Here is a 21,578-nt window from a genome sequence, read left to right as displayed (position 1 = left end):
GTCACGATACCAAAATAAGTAACCAAGATACTCTACCAGACAAAGTCTCACGGTTCCGGGTATTATCGCGATACTGCAGCCTTTTTTTTATTATTATTATTTTTATGAACTTCAATGTATTTGTACAAGTTATAAATACTTATTAATTACGTATGTTGTTATGTGCATGATAAACATAATACTAATATAAATAATCAACATAGGATAACAAATCCTTTTAAAAAAATGTATTTGACAATAATGATGCTTCTCCATCATAATAAAACAGAGGACAAAATACAATAAACATTGTAAAATGATTCCCTTTTTATGTATTTTCTAGGTGCTTTAACATCTTTTAACTCTTCATTCTTCAGCTTGTACACTTAGAATATAGCCTAATATTAGCCAATTAGAAAATAAACAGGGCATACTAACCTGGTATTCGACATATAAGTCTGGGTGACGGCACTGCAGGTGTTTTATGAGGTTAGATGTGTTGCCTCCTTTGGCTCCTATAGCTTGATTGCAGCGCCTGCACAGTAATGGCCATCGTCTATTTACTTTACCGTGTGTGCCTTGTTTAAACCCAAAATAGCTCCAAATGTGGCTTTAGGAGTTTGTTTTTAGTGGTGCCACAAGCACGCTGCGACAGACTTACCGCTCGGGCCCGGTGCCTCTGCCATGGTGTGTGTGTGTGTGTGTGTGTGTGTGTGTGTGTGTGCGCGCGCGTCTTGTCTCGTGTCGGTGACCGCTGTGCGCGCGTCTGGGCGAGACAGAAATTTTGTTTTAAAGCGAATTTCTATCGAAGCGGAGCTGTCTACATGGAGTTCGTTCCAGCCGTCAGAAACACAGGAACAGCCAATCAGCGAACAGATGGGCGGACCCAGCGTGCGGAAACAGCCGAACTGCTCTCGGTGAGAAGATGAACGTATTCCATGCCAGAAATAAGGTCTAGGTTTAAAAATACTGGAGTTCCCCTTTAAGTCCCACTTTAAGATCTAAGCATGAGATGTGGCATGTGTACATTAAACACATCAGATCACATGTTTTCGCTCCACAGTTTTATCGAAAAGCCAAATGATATCCAGATCAGCCTGGAAATAACTATTTTAAATTTTACATTGATCATCAAACTTTTTAAAGATGGTCAAAACTGGGCGCCGTTAGAACCACTGTGTGTCATTCATTACTGTAAAAACTGTGCACCATCCTTTCCTCTTTCTTTATTCCAAGATCTTCTTCTCCACTTCAGCTTTTGGCTAAATCTAAACACAGCTCACATGTCTTTGGACATTAATAACATAGATCACAGAGACATATGCAACACTTCAGATAAGCAGCTGCCCCAGTATAATTACAGATGGTTAAAATCATTGTTATTTTATAATATTCTTTCATGAACTGTGAGAAGCATTACACAGAGGGTTCATCTCCAAAGCAGCAGCTTTGGTCTGTCTGCAGCCTTTTTATTTTAATGTCAATGACCAGTTCAGCAGGTGTGTCCCTCAGAGGAGCTGGAGGCAGCTGTTCAGGGCTACTTTTTTAGAGGAAAGTTTACTGATTGGAAAGGGGGCTCCTCACGGTGACACTTTGTGGGTAAGAGCCTGAATAAGGGCAACTTCTTCTTGGTTCTTGAAGACGTTTCATCTCTCATCTGAAAGGATTATTCAGCTTTTAACTAGTTGGTGGGAGTATGGACTTCTAAGCATCAGAGTGGTCTTTTACACCAACACGTTGGTGCACTGCTTTGAGCAGTGCACAATGCAGAGCATTAGCATTAGCAGGACATGCTAACTGTGAATAGCAGCCAGGTTATTTGAACTTTTTTACTCTCTGGTGAATGTTCTGACTGCCCGTGTCCAGCTGCAGGAATCAAACCAATGACACAAAGCACTTTGAAGACATTTCTGAAAATGTTTGACCGCTACATGTATTCTTTTCTGGACTCACCTGCATGCAGCTTCCTGTAGTGATGTTCCGAAATGTGCTGAGTGTGTTTGGAGTAATGGAGGAGACGGTTTACTTCATTTAGGGGAGGAGCCGAAAATGATGACGTCAGGAGCCTCGCTACCTGGCCGTACCACGTGACTGCTTAAGGAAGCGGTTCAGATTTTGCCGAGAGTACTGACAGGCATATAAAACCCTCAGTCTCCATTTAAAATGTGTTTTTTCGATGAAGAAGTCAGTTCAGGGTTTGGATAGAGTTTGGATACTAGAGTTTGGATAGCGTTAATAAAGTTTGGAGATAGTTTGTGGAGTTAAGTGAGAGAGAGATAGTTTTGAGATTGAGCAAAGTGAGGAGAGAACGATAGGTAAGAGGATGGAGCCAGCTTGGAAGAGGAGAATTTCAGCCTGAATGTGTCCATGTCACCCTCTCTGTACGCCTGCTCTTTCCGGCGCCTGAGCTCTCTGAGCTGCTTGGAGAACCAGGGCTTTTGGTTATTGTGCCTTGTGATGGTTTTGGTTGGGAGGCAGACCTGCTCACAGAAGCTGATGCAGCAACATACAGTGTCAGAAAAGCTGCCGTTGTCATCCTCAGGGCCCCTCAGTGACTCCCAGTCAGTAGACTCCATGCAGTCCTGAAGCATGTCCCTTGCCTCTGGAGTCCACCTCCTTACTGTAGTCCTGGATGGTTTGGCCCTTCTCAGTTGCTGCCTGTATGTGGGGACCATCTGTATGATGCAGTGGTCGGAGTGTCCAAGGGCAGCGTGGGGGATGGAGCGGTATGAGGGTTTTATGGTGGAGTAGAAGTGGTCCAGTGTGTTGCTGTCCTGCATGGCGCATGTCACCAGCTGTTTGGAGCTCGTCAGTTCCTGGGAGAGGTTATACGAGTTGAAATCTCTCATCACAAGAACTATCGAGTTTGGCTGAGAGGTGGAGAAAGGAGCTGCTGAATCGTTGTTGAACGTGTTCACAGATGTACTTAGTTCACTTTTCTGATCACGTTAAGACCAGATGTGAACAGCTCCAGGGCGCCGTTAGAACCACTGTGTGTCATTCATTACTGTAAAAACTGTGCACCATCCTTTCCTCTTTCTTTATTCCAAGATCTTCTTCTCCACTTCAGCTTTTGGCTAAATCTAAACACAGCTCACATGTCTTTGGACATTAATAACATAGATCACAGAGACATATGCAACACTTCAGATAAGCAGCTGCCCCAGTATAATTACAGATGGTTAAAATCATTGTTATTTTATAATATTCTTTCATGAACTGTGAGAAGCATTACACAGAGGGTTCATCTCCAAAGCAGCAGCTTTGGTCTGTCTGCAGCCTTTTTATTTTCGTGTCAATGACCAGTTCAGCAGGTGTGTCCCTCAGAGGAGCTGGAGGCAGCTGTTCAGGGCTACTTTTTTAGAGGAAAGTTTACTGATTGGAAAGGGGGCTCCTCACGGTGACACTTTGTGGGTAAGAGCCTGAATAAGGGCAACTTCTTCTTGGTTCTTGAAGACGTTTCATCTCTCATCTGAAAGGATTATTCAGCTTTTAACTAGTTGGTGGGAGTATGGACTTCTAAGCATCAGAGTGGTCTTTTACACCAACATGTTGTGCTACATTCAGTTCTTCACTGGCGAGGTTTCAATCTGAAGTTCCCTTAGATCAAATATGTCCACAACCACACAGATGCAAACAAAAACGTATTCAGACAGAAATATTAACCACTGTAATGAGGTGTAGACTTATTTATTGACCTCCTTGCTTTGTTCACAGAAAGTTTCAAGAGTTGTTTTCTCTCTCATGATAACTTTTCTCCGTCTGTGATATTGGCTTTTTTAGCGTGAGGTAAAAAGGATCCACAGGAGTCTGGAGGATGGACACAAATACAGGGAAATGAGAGGTATGCCTGACTGCACTGGGATGTTGTTTCCTCACCTGTGAGTCACTTTGGATCAAAGCATCTGCTAAATGACTAAATGGAAATGACATGAATGTCCATGATGACTGTACAGAAACATTCCACAGAACTGTGTATATGAGCTATCTTTGTAGAAACTGGATGTTTCAGGCTGTTAGTCTCAGTTGTTTCCAGATATTTGCCACATAGCTCGCTGTGAAAGCTGCCTTATACTTAACATGTAGAGATATAAAACTGTGGAGCTGATGGATCTAAAAGTGACATGAAATCACTTAAAGATGATTGTTATTTCAGTGTCAGGGGAAGGAAATCATATCACTATCAGCACATAATGAATGTCCTTGTGTAAATGCTTTGAGAAACGTGTTGAGCATCATGCCCTCACTGTGCATGTGTTCTGTTTCTGAGCTGTAATGTGGTACAAAGACTTCACATGAATTTAGGACGTTTTCCTGCTCCTGTCTCAGTCTCAGTGCACTCTGGATTCATCCTCTGTGAAGCAGAAACATCCACAGGAAACTGATGAACATCTGTCCAACAAAATCAGCGTCCTGATAAGCTGCTGCTAGAAGGACAAAATCCTGACCTGAGATCAGTCCAAGATCTGTCTTTTAAAATGGAATAAAGTGAAATGATGTGGTGAAATCTGCTGAAAGCTGTGAAACAACAAGTGCTGCTGGAAGTATTTCATGAAGAGCTCATTAAACTTTTTAAAGGAGGAATGGACTTTATTCCAGCAGCAGCTCAAAGCAGCAGATTCATATTTATCTGGACATTTGAATGAAAACATTCAGTATTAAATAAATGTCTTTAAAATGTCTTGCTTTTATTTATGGTGAATTGAAGTTTCATTTGGATCATTTTCCAGAACAAATCTTTGAAATGTTCACAGTTTTTATCTTTGAACCTTCAGAAAACTTCTCTTAATAAGAAGAAAAAGTTGAATAAAAGTTTAAATAAATAAAGACAGCAGAGAGGAAGAAACTCCCTCAGCTCAGTATGTTTGTGACTCTGTCTGAGATGGAGGTGAAATATGTGAACCTGGGCTGTGGTTTACTGCTCTCTCACAGCCGTTCTGTTTATTCACAGCTGAGAAATCATCTTTCTGAGGATGACCATAACCTTTATAAACATCACCACTATCTTTATTAATATCCAGAATCACTGTGAATGTTTCTGCTTCTTTCTTCTGGTACCAGTATATCCAGTTTTCATCACACTGCTCAGTTCCACAGCTGAAGGAGACACTTTGACCAACTCTCCTGGTCAGTGTTAACTGGTCCTGGATCAGCTGTGCTGCCATGGCAACCAGCGCTGTAGAGACTCAGACATACAGATGAAGGTCAGTGTGACAGTGTGTGTTCCAGGTGGAGTTTGCTGGCACCTGATTGGCTGGAAACACTCACCTGAACACAGACAGCACAGAGCAGCAGCTGGGAGGAAAAGCATTTTGTGCAGTGGTGTTTCCTCTGGTGAACCTGGGGAGAAGTGGCGCTCTGATGCAGCTGAGGCCAAACAAGGACGAGCTGTGAGATCAGACCAGGGCCACGTGCTTTCTAACAGCTCCTCAGAGCTCCCATCAGCCCCTGCGGCCCACAGATAAGACCGCTGCTAGTGACTGACAGCTCAGCTGAAGCTGCTGTGTGGTTTCATGGTCTTGATTTCAATCTGACAGCAGATGATTAAAATCGGGGTCACATGATGCAGAAAGACTAAAAAACATTCATGTTCCCACAAACACATTCAGCTTGGTGGTGAATTTAGTAACACACACTGTTATCTGTTGTTTAACAGCTGGGATGAAAATGCACAACTACAAATCCACACAGCTCCTCAACTCTGATCCAACTCTTCAATGTGTTTGACTTCATTCAATAATGGAGCTGAATTTCTGCTGACTTTCATTCTTTTCCCACTCTGTCTTCTGACATGATGGATTTAGTTTGTCATGTTGTTCTTCATCATGTTTCCATCATGCAAACAAAGTCCTGTCAGTGTTCAGCTCTCAAACAGTTCACCTTCAGTTCCACTGACACACTGATGCCTGTGAATTCATCTCAAACTGACATTTTTATCAGTGCTGCAGTCTGTCCTTCACTCACATGGGTTGTTATGGATCACATGGCTGGAACATGAGATTTCCTCTGACCCACAAACACAACTACACTGCTGTCACTGTGCTGCTTATTGGGCTGTGAATGTTGTCAGAACAGCTTTTCAACAACAAGCTGAAGATGTGGCTGTTGTGCTGCTTTTGATTCACAGTCAGTGTAGACAATATGGAAAGTAGAGCTCAGGAGGTGCAGCTGAAGCTTTTGCTTCTTTCATCATTACTTATAGAGATGACACTGAAATGCTTTTGTATTCAGAGCTTTTATTGATTGTTTAAGGGTGACAGCTTCATGACACTTTCTCCAGTCTGACCCTCACTTGGAACACAATCAAACATACTGGGACATGTGGGAAAGGATCACAGTGTTCATACTGTACATATCTGAGAACATCCACAGGAAGACACTTTATCATTTACATGCTGATTCTGTCATTTTAACATCTTTCAAAGTCAGATTTTTACTAGAAATGATGTTATACACTGTATGTTGACACGTATGTTGACACGTACACCTTACTTTGCTCTCTTTTTCCCCCTGTTTAATTTCTCAAATGATTTTATGTACATGTCACATTATTGTGGTTATTAACTTGTGTTTCCCTGTTCCAACAGATACCCTTTGAATGGTTATGGTGTTTTTCCCCCCTCTTTCCCTCTTTTCTGTCTTCTCAAACCCCAGCTGGTCGAGGCGGATGGCCACCCTTCCTGAGTCTGGTTCTGCCAGAGGTTTCTTCCTGTTAAAAGGGAGTCGTTCCTTTCCACAGTCGCCACAGGCACGCTCAGGACGGGAGATTAGACTGAAGACAAGTTTCAGTGCAATCTGTTGGTTTCCTTAGCTAGGATATTATTTTGAATTGGCTCTATATGAATTAATCGCATTATGATTACAATGAATTGAATTCCAATTGGCTTGAATTGGACTATATTATTTAAGTGCCTTGAGATGACAATTGTTGTAATTTGGCGCTATATAAATAAAATTGAATTGAATTGAATTGAATTGTTCAAATGGTGGTGAGGCCTCTTGTGGTAAGGAATAGATTTTTTAAATCACATATTATCTCAAACCTTCTCATACGTTCATCTGCCCGATCCTAAAGTAATTATACATTTTTGGGGTTTGGTCTTTGGAAATCTGGATCCCCAGAATGGGATGACCACTAATCTATATGTTCTGTACACCAGTCAGCCACAACATTAAAACTACCTGTCACGTAGGGTGGCATGGAGGTGAGGGGAGAGGACCCAAAAGGAGATTATAAATGTAAAACTGGATTTATTCCTAAATATTTTTTTGGGAATCCCAAAAAACCTAAACTGACCAAACAAAACCGTAGGAACAAACAAAAACCCAACTGACATGAATAACTACTTGACTTAAACATGAGAGACGGCGAGGATTTGACAATGAGTGAATGACAACTGGGAGACTAAATACTGTGGAGGGTGATTGGTGAGTGAGTGCAGCTGATGACCAGACCAGAGGGAACTGAGGAAAAAGGTGAGGACATGGCAGACCTAAAGCTAAGACAGAAACACAGAACAGGACAAAGAATGCAAAACGTTCACAGAGACATTACACTACCCTCCTATCATTACGTCAGTGTATGGAAATTGGACCTGATGTGATGTATAAAATTAGCATTGATGTGAAATTCAGGACCAAAGGTTTCTCAGCATGTAACTGGATAGTTAGTTATTCATTTCACCCTTTAGTGAAATTAATTTAGAGGTTTTAATTTTGATTGCTTTCTTGGATCATACATAAGGTTATATATGTCCAACATGTGATTTCCTTTGTCCTTGGAGTTATATCGAAGGCTGAATATCTTGTGAAGGATTCAAAGATATTCCAAGTGATTCCTGCGTCCAGTATAGAGCTTCTAGTGTTTTTATAGCTGTGAAGCACACTCACAGACCTGTGCAGTAGCTTTAGGCAGCCAGCCACAGCTATAAATAGTTTCTCCTTCAGGTTAAATCCTCCAAAATGAACCAGCAGGAAGGTGACTGATCACCAGACCAACAAAACAGACAAAACAGCTGAAGCTGCATTACAGACAATAAGAGATGTGGAAGCAGCATCAAAGCTGAAAAATTGGAACTTTAAACCTCGTTGGATGTGAAATGAAATGTGCTGAAGAGCAGGATTTCTACACACGTCAGTCATCATCATGATGTGAGTGTTCAGCTGCATAGAAACATGAGAAGAAGAAGCTCCACTTTAAGACTGTGTGATTCCAGTGATGATCCAGCATTGATCACTTCCAGTTTCTAGAGAATTTGTTTAAAAAAAGAAGCTTTCTGGTGAATTGATTTGATTGTGGATGTGAAGTGTTTCAGCGCCCCCTGCAGGTTGTAGAGAGAAGAGAAAAAGCTTACAGCACCTGGTATTCCCAGCCGGTCTCCCATCCAAATACTAACCAGGCCCCCTGCTTAGCTTTCGAGATCGGGCGTGTTCAGGGTGGTGTGGCCGTAAGCAAAAGTCACCGTAACAAATATCTATTATATAGCTGCTTGAACCATATGTTTCTTTAAGTTTTTCACCTAATTGGCTTGAGAGGCTGATGTTGATCCTGCACATGTTCTTCTCTCTCGTGTTGGTTCTCTGCAGCTGAAAGTGAGACTCTCAGATAACTTAGTGTCTGTCGACCTCTTCTGTTCCCTGTGTGTAGTTTTGTGTTCAGCGTCACACAGAGAGACCGAGGCTGCTTAGTTAGATGAAATCATCACAAATTGCTCATTTTTAAACAGTTACTTTATATTCAAGAAGTCAGAACACAGTGATAGATGTTGTTTCAGCGTCTATAAAAACCTGATTTGTGACTGATCCTCTCGCTTACGGCCATACCACCCTGAACACGTCCGATCTCGGAAGCTAAGCAGGGTCGGGCCTGGTTAGTACTTGGATGGGAGACCGCCTGGGAATACCAGGTGCTGTAAGCTTTTTACACCTGCAGGAGGCGCTGCTGCTCACTCAACACGGACAGCTTCATGACATACTTCACATCAGGAAGGAAATCACTCAAATAAATTCACTTTTCAATCTTTGTCAAAGACTGGAAATGAGCGCACACATAAACCTCATTTAGGTCACTCTGTCATATCATCTTCCAGCACTGCTCAGCTCACAGTGACTTCATCTGTCTCAATTCTTCTGGATACCAAACACACACAAATATTATTGTCTCACATTAGTCTGCAGACTGTTAACAGATCTTCCTGCAGTCTGCAGATTCATCCCATTTCCTTCCTTCCTAAGAATCCCTGCTGATATCCAAGGTGCTGATCCCAGATCTGCTCAGATGTCCCAGGTTCTCCTCTGCTTTTATCCTCACACACTGAACTGTCTCCTCATCTATGTGTTAACAACCAGAACCCACTGATGTGGGCTCAGAAATAAAGTTTCCAATGTTTTCCAAACACAAATGAATACATTTCAGAAATGTACTGAGGCCAGATAGAAAAAGTGCACGTGCAGCCACTTTAAACTGTCAAACAGGCAACTTTATATCTAACAGCAAACACTGAGAGCTGCTCTGCAGAATAAATACTTTTACTGGTGGAAGTGTTAGTAAATGTTGCTGATGACACTTTGATTCTTTTGCCTGAGTGAGGTTTTAGATTCAGAACTTTTACTGGGAGTTGAATATTTCTCAGTGTGGCATCAGTGCTTGTAAAGGATCTACACCACTGTCACCTTTTATAAGTGAATTATAAGCTAAAGGCTTCCTGTTTGCCCCAGGTTAGGGCTAAGCTGATCCGGATCAGGGGTTAAGTTGCACCGTCTGGGGGTGAACTGACCGTCAAACTGAATCTAAATCAAACCCATAAGAAATTTCAACCATAACTTACCTCTTTGAAAAACTCATTTAAAAGTCCATTATTGTTTTGTAAGTGGTCATATTAATTTTTTTCAGGATAACTTCACATTAAATCTGATTTAAAAAAAATGTCATTAAAGTTGGAATCTTCCCTGAAACAGAAATGCTGAAGTGGAATGAATGAATAAATGTCCCCAAAACTTTCCATCCTTCCACTTTCTTTAATTCATGGTTTCAGGGGGACTGGAGCCTATCTGTCACAGAAACTCCTCAACATTCCAGTCTAATAACAAGTCTGAAACTAAAGCAAAAACTGCTGCCCCAAATGAACATTGGCATGATATAGGCTGTGTCAAATGCAAAAGCAGTCCCTGTTTCCCTTTTTGGAACTCATCCTTTGTCAGGAAAAAGTTAAATGTATGAGGATCAAACACAACAAGTACCTGGGACATGTCAACAGATTCAGGAAATCCAGGAACCAGCAAACTGAGAGCCAAAGAGAAACTGAGGCGTCTGCCAACAAATCAGCAGCAGCTGAAGCTGATCAACTTCCTGATGTGTCATGAGGTGATCACATGTTTCAACTAAAGACATCAGACAGACATAGCTTTAACAGCTGCAGACCAATATCAATACTTTCACAGTTTGTTCAGAAACTAGATAGTTTTATTGAAAACAACAGCTTATTGAATGAGAGTCAATATGGGTTTGGTTCAAATAGGTCTACAGCTGCAATAATGAAGGTGACAGAAGAAATCCCAACTGCAACAGACAGAAAGAAGTTTACCATAGGGGTATTCATTGAGCTGAAGAAAGCTTTTCACACTATTTATCATTCGATATAACTTTCAGAGTTAAATAGCTTTGGTGTGAGAGGAGTTGCTTTAAAGGGGAACTCCTGTATTTTAAAACCTGGACCTTATTTCTGGCATGAAATACGTTTCATCTACTCACAGAACAGTTTGGCGAAAGTCGGCGTCCTTCGGGAGCTATTTTGAAAACTCGCGATCAGCGTATATCCATATAACGGAGTTAATGGGACGATGCAGCCTCTAAATAAGACATTATCTGTCTTAATTTCACCAATACTTTAAGAAAAATGAATGAACGAACGTGTACTATAGCTCTGTTAGTTCATAGGTGCTGTTATGTGGCTACTTGCGGCTATAGGAGAGCTAACGGAGGGATTTCTACACAGGCCCTCTACTGGGACAACCAATTTAACCAATTTAAAACAAATGTGTATCTCAGCTGCAGGAGTCAAACTTTGGAATTCTCAACATAATGATTTAAAAGGTTTTTCAGATGTTTCCCTGTTCAAAAAAATGTATGAGGAGAAAACAATTGGACATTAAACAAGACATTAGACAGTGGAAGGAGCTGCACCCATCTGTCCCAGACAGCCCTGATGGGAGCAGGCTGGTCAGATCTTTCTCTGGTATCTCTGTTGTCAAATCTGAGGACTCTTGATATCATTTGAAAGGTCTGAAGTGACATTGTTGCTCGAAAATATTTCTTCCTGTCGATGCGTCCCAGAGACGATCAGTGGCCTCATTGCAGGATCTGTGCACTCCAGCAAAAAGAAGAAGCATCCAGGTGTTCCTCATCAGTGTCTTTCCACATGTTGCCATGGACTTTTGTTCCTTCAAGGTTTGACTCTTTTTAATGGCATAAATGGCTCAAAACATGTGTTGATGTCACTGATTCTGGTCACAGCAAACCCTGTGATTCCAGGAGTCATTTTGATGACATCTGCAGCAGCTGCCCTGCCATCATGTACATCATGAGGTACTGAGCTCCAACACATCTTACCATTTTTGGACTTGAGTCTTTCAGCAGGAGCAGCTTCAGCACCGGTGACCTCCTCATCAGATGAGTGTCTTCTGGATGATATTCCACTTTGTCTTCCTCCTCAGAAACCTGCTCATCCTTATCTCCATGCTGCTCTGTGTCCTCTCCCTCATTTTCACCAGAAATATGATGCAGAACTTCTCTCACTGAGAATCTTCTTTTCATTTTGGCGTGCTGCACATTGGAGATGTGCACTCTGCAGGTCACCAACTCCACACTGAACTGAGCTCACATGTGTGGACATGCCCGTCTTTGCTTGTTCTGTTTCTGTGCAGGTAAACTGGATAACAAGGCAAAATGAGAATCCCCTAAAGCTCACATGATGAGGAGAGGAGCTGGCTGTCAGTGTGTTGGCTGACAGTGCACTGATGATGTCATCTGTGGCTCTAATTATTGCTTTATAATCTTATTTTTGTAACTGGGTCGAAACCGAACCTAACAACACAGAAGTCATAATCTCAGCCTGAGCTTTTTACAATTTAGTTTTATTTTGGTTCCTGACAATAGATAAATCAACTCCAGTTAACTGTAAAGATGAAAAACTGTGGTATTCATGTCTCATCCCATCATCACCATTACAGCACCACTGCTGGAGCTGATACAGACACACAGGAGACTTTTAACATTTTATCAGTATCAGTTTTACACAGACAGCTGGATCCTTGGCTTCTAGTTCTACAGTGAGGAACCTTGGAGTTATTTTTGACCAGAATTTATCATTTGACGCACATATAAAACAGGTTTCTAGGACTGCCTTCTTTCACCTTCGTAATATTGCTAAAATCAGGAACATCCTGTCTCAGGGTGATGCAGAGAAACTAGTTCATGCATTTGTTACTTCAAGATTGGACTACTGTAATTCCTTATTATTGGGCTGTCCCACATATTCTCTGAAAAGCCTCCAGCTGATCCAAAATGCTGCAGCCAGAGTTCTGATGAGAACTAACAGGAGAGATCATGTTTCTCCAGTTTTAGCTTCTCTTCATTGGCTCCCTGTTAAATTCAGAATAGAATTTAAGATTCTTCTCCTCACATATAAAGCTCTTAATGACTGAGCTCCATCATATATTAAAGATCTCATTGTAAGATATTTTCCTAACAGAGCACTTCGCTCCCAAACTGCAGGTTTACTTGTTGTTCCCAGAGTTTCTAAAAGTAGAATGGGAGGCAGAGCCTTCAGTTATCAGGCCCCTCTCTTGTGGAATAAGCTGCCAGTAAATGTCCGGGAAGCAGACACCCTTTCCACTTTTAAGATTAGGCTTAAAACTTTCCTTTTTGATAAAGCTTATAGTTAGGGATGGCTCAGGTAATCCTGAAACATCCCATAGTTAAGCTGCTATAGGCTTAGACTGCTGGGGGACCTCATCTGTCACACCTTTCCTCACTTTGCTCTCTTTTTCCCCCTGTTTAATTTCTCAATTGCTATTATGTACATGTGACATTATTGTGGTTATTAATTTCTGTTTCCCTGTTCCAACAGGTGTCCTTTGAATGGCGTTATGGTGTTTTTCCCCCCTCTTTTCCCTCTTTTCTGTCTTCTCAAACCCCAGCTGGTCGAGGCGGATGGCCACCCTTCCTGAGTCTGGTTCTGCCAGGTTTCTTCCTGTTAAAAGGGAGTCGTTCCTTTCCACAGTCGCCACAGGCACGCTCAGGACGGGAGATTAGACTGAAGACAAGTTTCAGTGCATTCTGTTGGTTTCCTTAGCTAGGATATTATTTCTTAATTGGCTCTACATGAATTAATTTGATTATTTTGAAATTAATTAATTGAATTCCAATTGGCTTGAATTGGACTATATTATTTAAGTGCCTTGAGATGACAATTGTTGAAATGACAATGCAGTCTTAACAAACCTTTAATAGGTCAAATCTACATGTGAGTTAAGAGCTAATATTGGACTCTTCTCTGGACTCTGGTCCAGCCAGCCAGGAGTACAGAAAGTTTGCAGGTTAGGGGTCAGCTTTAGTTTTCAGGCAGCTCAACTCTGCAGGTTTTTACCTCTTCTGAAGTCCAACAGCCGTATGAGAGCTCATGTTTCATGTCACGCACTTGAATGCACCAGGGAGAAGATTTAGGTGAAGATTTCAGAAGAAGATCATGATTTATAAATTTCAAGCGGAAACTTCCTTGTTCCCTCCCCAAACTGATCTGAAGGTGGGAGGATGTGTGAAACCATTGTGTGATAGTAGAGGAGCTCTTAAGTGAAGATCAGCTGCAACAAAAGGAGGTGGAATTAGTTTTATATCACAGCACAGACGGTGTTTCTGCTCTCAGAGTCACACACTGCTCTGCCAAAGGGAGGAAATGGCTCAGAAAAGTGTGAAACTGGACCTGGAAACCTTCTCTTGTTCGATCTGTCTGGATCTACTGAAGGATCCGGTGACTATTCCCTGTGGACACAGCTACTGCATGAACTGTATTAAAGGCTACTGGAATGGAAAGAATAAGAAGGGAATTCACAAATGCCCTCAATGCAAGAAAACTTTCACACCAAGGCCTGTCCTGGAGAAAAGCACCATGTTAGCTGATTTAGTGAAGCAGCTGAAGAAGACTGGACTCCAAGCTGCTCCTGCTGATCTCTGCCATGCTGGACCTGAAGCTGTGGCCTGTGATTTCTGCTCTGGAAGAAAACTGAAAGCCATCAAGTCCTGTTTATTCTGTCTTTTCAAAGAAATCTCACTCAGCTCTGATCATTAATGAGAATATGATGAAGAAAGGATGATTTAATCCGAATGAATGAAAAGATTTTGTGGTGGGGCTGAGAACTGTTTAACTCTCATTGTCCTGTTCCACGTATTGTTTAAGGACCGTCACAGGTACAAGGGGGTCAAGGGTGCTGTAGAAGGCCTATCTATCTTATTTCAGCTTCTATCTAAACGTCTCATGACCTTGTGTGGCATAAATAGCAATAGTATAATCTTTTTAACTCAGACAACTCTGTGTCAGTTTCCTGATATGTCATGCAGACACCTTGCTGTGAAAATAAATGTTTTGTGTTAATTGTCTCTGAGTCATTTTGAGAGAATTTTCTTGACACCAACACAACAGACATTTGAAACAGTTTCACAGCTTGAAGTTGAGCCTTGTGCCCTTTTAGTGTTGGAACAGCCTTAACTTTCAACTTCAGTCATTAAACAGTTGTCTGGAAAGTACAGGGAACAAATCCAAACCTTTTTCAGACTGTTAAAGATTTCTGGGTCTTTGGGGAATATAAGTCCAACTTTCCCTCGTAACCAAACACACATTTTCTTAAAAAAATAGCTCATTAGCAAGAACATGAAAAGCATGAGAAATGTTGACATCTGACCTTCAATAAAATGCAGAACAATGAAATACAGATGAGTGGAAAGTTAGACTTCACATCAAACTGAAATTATATGTTGCTTCTACAAATGTTGTATGTTTACATAAATACCCACAGCTGGTGCAATGTGACTTTGTGAATTATAACTTTAAACAAAACAAATATGTATAGTATAAGAGAATAAAACATGTCTCTAGTTTCAAACAGATTGTATATTGTTCTGTTCATCAACTCACAATTGTTGCCATGTTTGTCTTGAACGGTGGGAGATCTGTCCACAGTTAAAACAATGAAAACATATTTTAATTACTTTCAATCATTCTTCAAACATGTGCTACTCACAGAACATTCAGAGCAAAAGTCCTGACAAGAGAAAGGTGGTAATCCACACAAAAGATTTTTAATCTGAAGAAAGAAAAGGCTTCTGATTGGTAGTTCCTGTTGCTTCTCCTGGATGAATGTTTTCTTATCTGCCGTAAAATAGGTTGTTGATTTAAACCAATCATTTATCTGTGGGAGTACATTGGTGTCTCTTTAGACTAGATACTCGAGTGAAAGCTTCCCCACACTGACCACAGATATAAGGTTTCTTTTCTGTGTGGATACGTTGGTGTCTCTTAAGACTGGAAGATCTAGTGAAAGCTGCCCCACACTGACCACAGATGTAATGTTTCTCTCCTGTGTGAATATGTTGGTGTGTCTTAAGATGAGATAACCGAGTGAAAGCTGCCCCGCACTGACCACAGCTGTAAGGTTTCTCTCCTGTGTGACTACGTTGGTGTATCTTTAGGCTATATATTGTAGCGAAAGCTGCTCCACACTGACCACACCTGTAAGGTTTCTCTCCTGTGTGAATAAGTTGGTGTGTCTTAAGATGACATAATTGAGTGAAAGCTGCCCCACACTGACCACAGTTGTAAGGTTTCTCTCCTGTGTGAATACGTTGGTGTGTCTTTAGGCTATATATTATAGCGAAAGCTGCCCCACACTGATCACAGCTGTAAGGTTTCTCTCCTGTGTGAATACGTTGGTGTCTCGTTAGCCTAGATATTATAGCGAAAGCTGCTCCACACTGATCACAGCTGTAAGGTTTCTCTCCTGTGTGAATACGTTGGTGTGTCTTAAGATGAGAAGATGTAGTGAAAGCTGCTCCACACTGACCACAGCTGTATGGTTTCTCTCCTGTGTGAATACGTTGGTGTGTCTTAAGATGAGAAGATTTAGTGAAAGCTGCTCCACACTGACCACAGCTGTATGGTTTCTCTCCTGTGTGAATACGTTGGTGTGTCTTTAGGTTATATATTATAGCGAAAGCTGCTCCACACTGATCACAGCTGTAAGGTTTCTCTCCTGTGTGAATACGTTGGTGTGTCTTAAGATGAGAAGATGTAGTGAAAGCTGCTCCACACTGACCACAGCTGTACGATTTTTCTCCAGTATGAAGCCTCTGATGATACCTCAGCTGTGATGATCTTTTGTAAACTTCCCCACAGTGCTTACAGCAGTGCCATCTGGATCCCTCTTGGGCTATACGTTTCTGCAATGACAGAGAGGCAGAAGACTTAGATTCTGTTCAAAGTCTAAGTCAAAGTCAGCTTTACTGTGAATTCTGTAACACTGGAAAAAAGTAGATCACGTTTAACTTAAGGTTGCGTGTGACATGCATGACAGAAAATTGACAGCTGTCAACCTGTAACAAGCAGCTTGCGATCAGAGCGGTTACACACTCCTAAACATTAACACGGCTGAGGGAAAACGAGCCAAGACCCACTATGTTCAGCGGGGCAGCTTTCACTCAATTATCTCATTATGCCGCAATTATTGCTTCCTATTGCGTCAGTCACGTCCTTGTTAAACACAAGAAGCCATTCAAAGACGGCAAAATTGTGAAGGAAGCCTTTCTCGAGGCAGCGGTATGGGCCGCACTAGTGGGTTCATTGCACTGTGCAAAGAAAGTGAATCATTCTTGGATATCTTGAATGATCATTGTATAATTCACCAGCAAGCGTTGTGTGGAAAGATTTTAAATATGAAAGACGTGATGAATATTGCGATGAAGATTGTGTGTTCAGTTCAGGCCAGGAGTCTGCAGAGAAGGCTTTTCCATGCTCACTTAGAGGAGAATGATGCTGAGCACACAGACCTGCTGCTTCACACGGATGTTAGGTGGTTAAGCAGAGGGAAAGTTTTACCAGATTTATGGAGCTGTTCCCTGAAATCAAGGAGTTCCTGAAGTTTTCAAAACATGTGGATTACAATACCAAGCTAAATTGGCTTTTCGATTGATCTTTCCTCAATGATCTCACTGGTGAGCTCAATGAACTGAATTTAGTGCTGCAGGGCAAGGATAAAGATGTGTTCAACATGATGAATTCAGTGAACAAGTTTAAAAGCAAGATACAGCTGATGTCAAGCAGGCTGCAGAGTGGTAACCTGCACAACTTCCCTCACATGCAAGCAGAAGTACAACGTTAAGGTAAAGGTGTGACACAGCTTGACAGTGCACATTATCAGGAGCATGTTCAGAGCATCTTGTCTGAGTTTGAGAGGCGTTTTACTGACTTTGGAGCCATTGAGCCTTTAACCAGCTGTTATCCATTTGGTACAAGTATTGATGTTGATGACATTGCTGCCAAAGTCAAATCACTTTTTTAGATCAACCTGGAGAGCATGTAGTGTTCTGGAAACTACTGGTGGAGGAGAAGTATCCCAGACTCAGAAGATGTGCCTTGAACCTGACAGCTCTTTCTGGATCAACTTATTTGTGTGCGTGTGTGTGTGTGTGTGTTTGAGAGAGGGAGGGGTTTTGATGTGATGTGTAGTGGTTGTGTGACAACAAGAAAAAGTGTTGTGTGGTTAGTTACTGCAGGTTGGAAATGATGGGTGTGGGTTTGTGATATTGACACTGGACTGGTAGATCTCGGGTGGTTGCTGAACTTGAAAAGTAGATCTTAGGTCAAAAAAGGTTGGGCACCCCTGGTTTAAATTAATAAAAGTAACAGTGGTGGTAATACATGACATTCTTTACACTAACCCTTTGTTCCAGCTTACAACCCATAGGTCTGCAGCCATTAAGCTCAACAGCCATCAGAGAAACACTGTTTTAACTCAACCTTTGTTTCTCTCTAAAATAACTCTTTACCCTGAGGTAGAGAGTTCTACAAACCTGTCATCAAACCATTAAAGACCCAGAAGTATTACCACCAGGTTTAATTCATGTAATTCAGATACTTTGAACACAAATAATGAAGATTAGCTCCTGAACCTCTCAAATCTGAAGACTGAGAGCCAGAAAACGTCCCACCACAACAATCTGCCCACCGATTTTCTTCAAGCAGATCATTCAGCCTGCAGCACATGTTCAGTCTAAGCACATCTGTATCAGAGAGAGGAGATGAAACCAGGAACACTTTGCTGTTTTTAACAGAGAAAAACACTAACTTTGACACTTTCTCCACATGTGATGGAAAAGCAGAACGATCAGAGGATACACAGAGCTTTGACACTCTTCCTCCTGTCTTTAGCATCCTCCACACTGACCTGTAGCCCGGTGGAACCAGAGGATGAGCTGGCTCTGTTCCTAGTGGAGGGGTTTGGATCCTGGTTCTGCTGCTCCATCCTGGTCCTGGTCCTCCGACTGATGGACTCTGTCTGCAACTGTGAGTAAATACAATAAGATTCAGCTGTGGCATGCAGCATGTTAAACCACACTAGGTCAAAGTTAAAAATATTTAAAATTCTGTTAAATTCAGAATAGAATTTAAGATTCTTCTCCTCACATATAAAGTTCTTAATGACCGAGCTCCATCATATCTTAAAATATGTCATTGTAAGACATTTTCCTAACAGAGCACTTCACTCCCAAACTGCAGGTTTACTTGTTGTTCCCAGAGTTTCTAAAAGTAGAATGGGAGGCAGAGCCTTCAGTTATCAGGCCCCTCTCTTGTGGAATAAGCTTCCAGTAAATGTCCGGGAAGCAGACACCCTTTCCACTTTTAAGATTAGGCTTAAAACTTTCCTTTTTGATCAAGCTTATAGTTAGGGATGGCTCAGGTAATCCTGAAACATCCCATAGTTAAGCTGCTACTGCTGGGAGACCTCATCTGTCACACCTTTCCTCTCTGGAATGCTGTGCAAAGTAAAAAAAATTGAGCAGTATGTAACATGAAGAGACCAAACCCCAGCTGGTCGAGGCAGGTGGCCACCCTACCTGAGTCTGGTTCTGCCAGAGGTTTCTTCCTGTTAAAAGGGAGTCGTTCCTTTCCACAGTTGCCACAGGCACGCTCAGGACGGGAGATTGGACTGAAGAGAAGTTTTGGTGCAATCCGTTGGTTTCCTCAGCTGGGATGTTGTTTTTGAATTGGCTCTATATGATTGAATTGGATTATTTCTAAATTAATTAATTGGATTTCATTGGCTTATGATTACAATGAATTTATCTCCAATCGTCTTGAATTGGACTATATTATTTAAGTGACTTGAGACGATATTTGTTGTAATTTAGCGCTATATAAATAAAACTGAATTTAATTCGTGGGAGTCGTGTTTATTTCCTGCCGTTTCCATAGCGGCGCGCCAGAGAAATTCATATTATATATGAATACAATACGGTGTGTGGCGGGAGTGCGTGACAAAAGACCGATAAACGTGACTGTCACGCTCAATGCTTGAGACCCTGGTTATGACTTCCGGACGAACCAGGCCTTAATTTAACAGTCTTCACGAAAAAGTTGTCAAGAGTTCTTTTCAGTTTATCATCCGCGGCAATTTCCATTCTAAATCTGATGGGCCGAGGCCACTCACCTCTCTCTGTCTGACCGCAGCACACGCATTCAAACGTTGATACACACGTACACGAATATCTAAATCACGACCAATCAGAGGGAGGTCCCGCCCTTCACTATCTCTGATTGGTTTAGACCACGATATGGGCCTAATGTGTGTCTGTTATTGATCCAAAATATAAGAAAAGAGTAAGAAAAAGGGACAGAAGTCTGTTTCACACATAGGTAAAATGATAAAGCTCTATTGTATTTGTCCATCTGGCCGGCTTATTGACATCTATAGCTGAGGTTGTGTTTCTGGTATTGTGCACTGCTTATAGTACGGTTTGTAGAGCATTAGCATTAGCATTAGCAGGACATGCTAAATATGAATAGCAGCCAGGTTATTTTAACGGTTTCACTCTCTGGTGCTTGTTCTGGCTGCCAGTGTCCAAGTGCAGGAATCAAACCAATGATTTATAGCACTTTGAAGACAATTCTGCAAATGTTTGACCGCTACATGTATTCTTTTCTGGTCTTACCTGCGTGCAGCTTCCTGGAGCGATGTTCGCAGATGTGCTGAGGCTTCGAAACGTGTATGTAAGCATAGACGTATATGTCTATGGCTGTGTCAAAAATCACTCCCTAACCACGATATAGTTCATTGTATAGGGACCACGCCATTTTGTAGTGGTGTCCGTTAAGGGATTTTTGATGCTCACTATATAATGCACTCAATGTATCCCACAATTCAACGCGAAATGTAGTGCGCATCCGATGGCAGTGTTGCCAGGTGGGAAATGTAGTATGATCATACCAGAGACATAGAATTGTCGTATTTTGAGGAAAACTAGTCTAGTGATGCGCTAATTTCACTCTAGTGTAGAACAGCGTCTAACAGACACTCACGGCTGAGCATCAGCAGCCCCACAGTTGCTTTAGTAAATGTCCCCGTAAACAATGACGACTGGGACCTAATGAGCCAAATGAGCTCATGAGGCCTGAAGGCCACCTACTGTTAGGAACTTCTGAGGCAAACGCATGCACGTCACTCGTAGCTCACATAGAAAAGCACGATTGGCTTGAAACTTGTCTCATGTAAATGCAAATGCCTTCAGTGTTCACAAAAAAATCCAACAGACAGTTGCGACAGGCTGATAACAACCACACATTTACAGAATGGTCAAATTATCGCATTTTTTGGGGGATTGTTGATCGTACACAGGGCAAAATTATCTTACAAATACGACAATTATCGTACACCTAGCAACACTGTCCGATGGTCTCCAACCGGAGCAAGATATGCCATAATGCATTGCCAAAAAATTTCTGGGCTGCTAGTAAGGGATGGCAGACAGACGCCGAATGAATGTTTAAACTTTAGGAATAGATATGGTTGCAGGTTTATCTAGAAAATTGACATAGGTCGTTTAATAAGTAAAGCTTAATTCGCCATTTATTAATGATGTCTAGTACAGTGTGTGAATAAAAGCTGAGTGAATCTGACTACTCAGACACAACTGGATTACTCAGTTTGTCCAATATTGTGAGACTGTAAATAAAGGAGCTGCCTAAGGTTCAGGAAGTTTCGCACGTAGGGATTGTAGTTTGACGAAGGGTAGTTTATTGTTCAGAGAATTAAAAAATATATATTACTCTAATTAAAAAGGCAGTAAAAAGCAGGCTAACACTTCTTGCTAGTCTTACAAGAGCAGCACGTCTTCTCCCTTCACTCTCTCTCGCAATTCCAATTCTTCTCCGTATCATCATAGATTGAATAATTATAGTTATAAGAAACACGGTCAGATTGATGGAAGACGGCATTTCGATAGAGCTACCAGAGTTTTCTAGATAACAGTATGTTGTTTTTTTCCTAGTGAATTT

The 21,578-nt window shown here is 41.6% G+C and overlaps 2 protein-coding genes and 2 pseudogenes across 2 annotated transcripts in view; 1 reads left to right on the top strand and 3 right to left on the bottom strand.

Annotated features, from left to right (window-relative positions):
• LOC140314142 (uncharacterized) overlaps positions 1 to 21,578 on the bottom strand; it is a 206,422-nt gene that overhangs the window by 60,629 nt on the left and 124,215 nt on the right. The window lies entirely within an intron of this gene.
• Positions 8,327 to 8,432, bottom strand: LOC140297144 (5S ribosomal RNA; annotated as a pseudogene).
• LOC140298775 (5S ribosomal RNA) lies at positions 8,789 to 8,897 on the top strand (annotated as a pseudogene).
• On the bottom strand, positions 14,698 to 20,474 carry LOC140314664 (uncharacterized). The gene is made up of 4 exons (XM_072393195.1): positions 20,237 to 20,474; positions 19,142 to 19,297; positions 18,472 to 18,588; positions 14,698 to 16,468 (listed from the first exon to the last, which is right to left on the bottom strand). The coding sequence occupies exons 1-4, from the start codon at positions 20,300 to 20,302 to the stop codon at positions 15,434 to 15,436; spliced, it is 1,374 nt and encodes a 457-aa protein (XP_072249296.1). The 5' UTR covers positions 20,303 to 20,474; the 3' UTR covers positions 14,698 to 15,433.

This window comes from Leuresthes tenuis, unplaced genomic scaffold, assembly GCF_036924035.1.
Source record: "Leuresthes tenuis unplaced genomic scaffold, fLeuTen1.0.hap1 SCAF_1, whole genome shotgun sequence".
Classification (NCBI taxonomy): domain Eukaryota; kingdom Metazoa; phylum Chordata; class Actinopteri; order Atheriniformes; family Atherinopsidae; genus Leuresthes; species Leuresthes tenuis.
The sequence above is the reverse complement of the archived record's forward strand: the minus strand, read 5'-3'. Positions and strand labels throughout refer to the sequence as shown.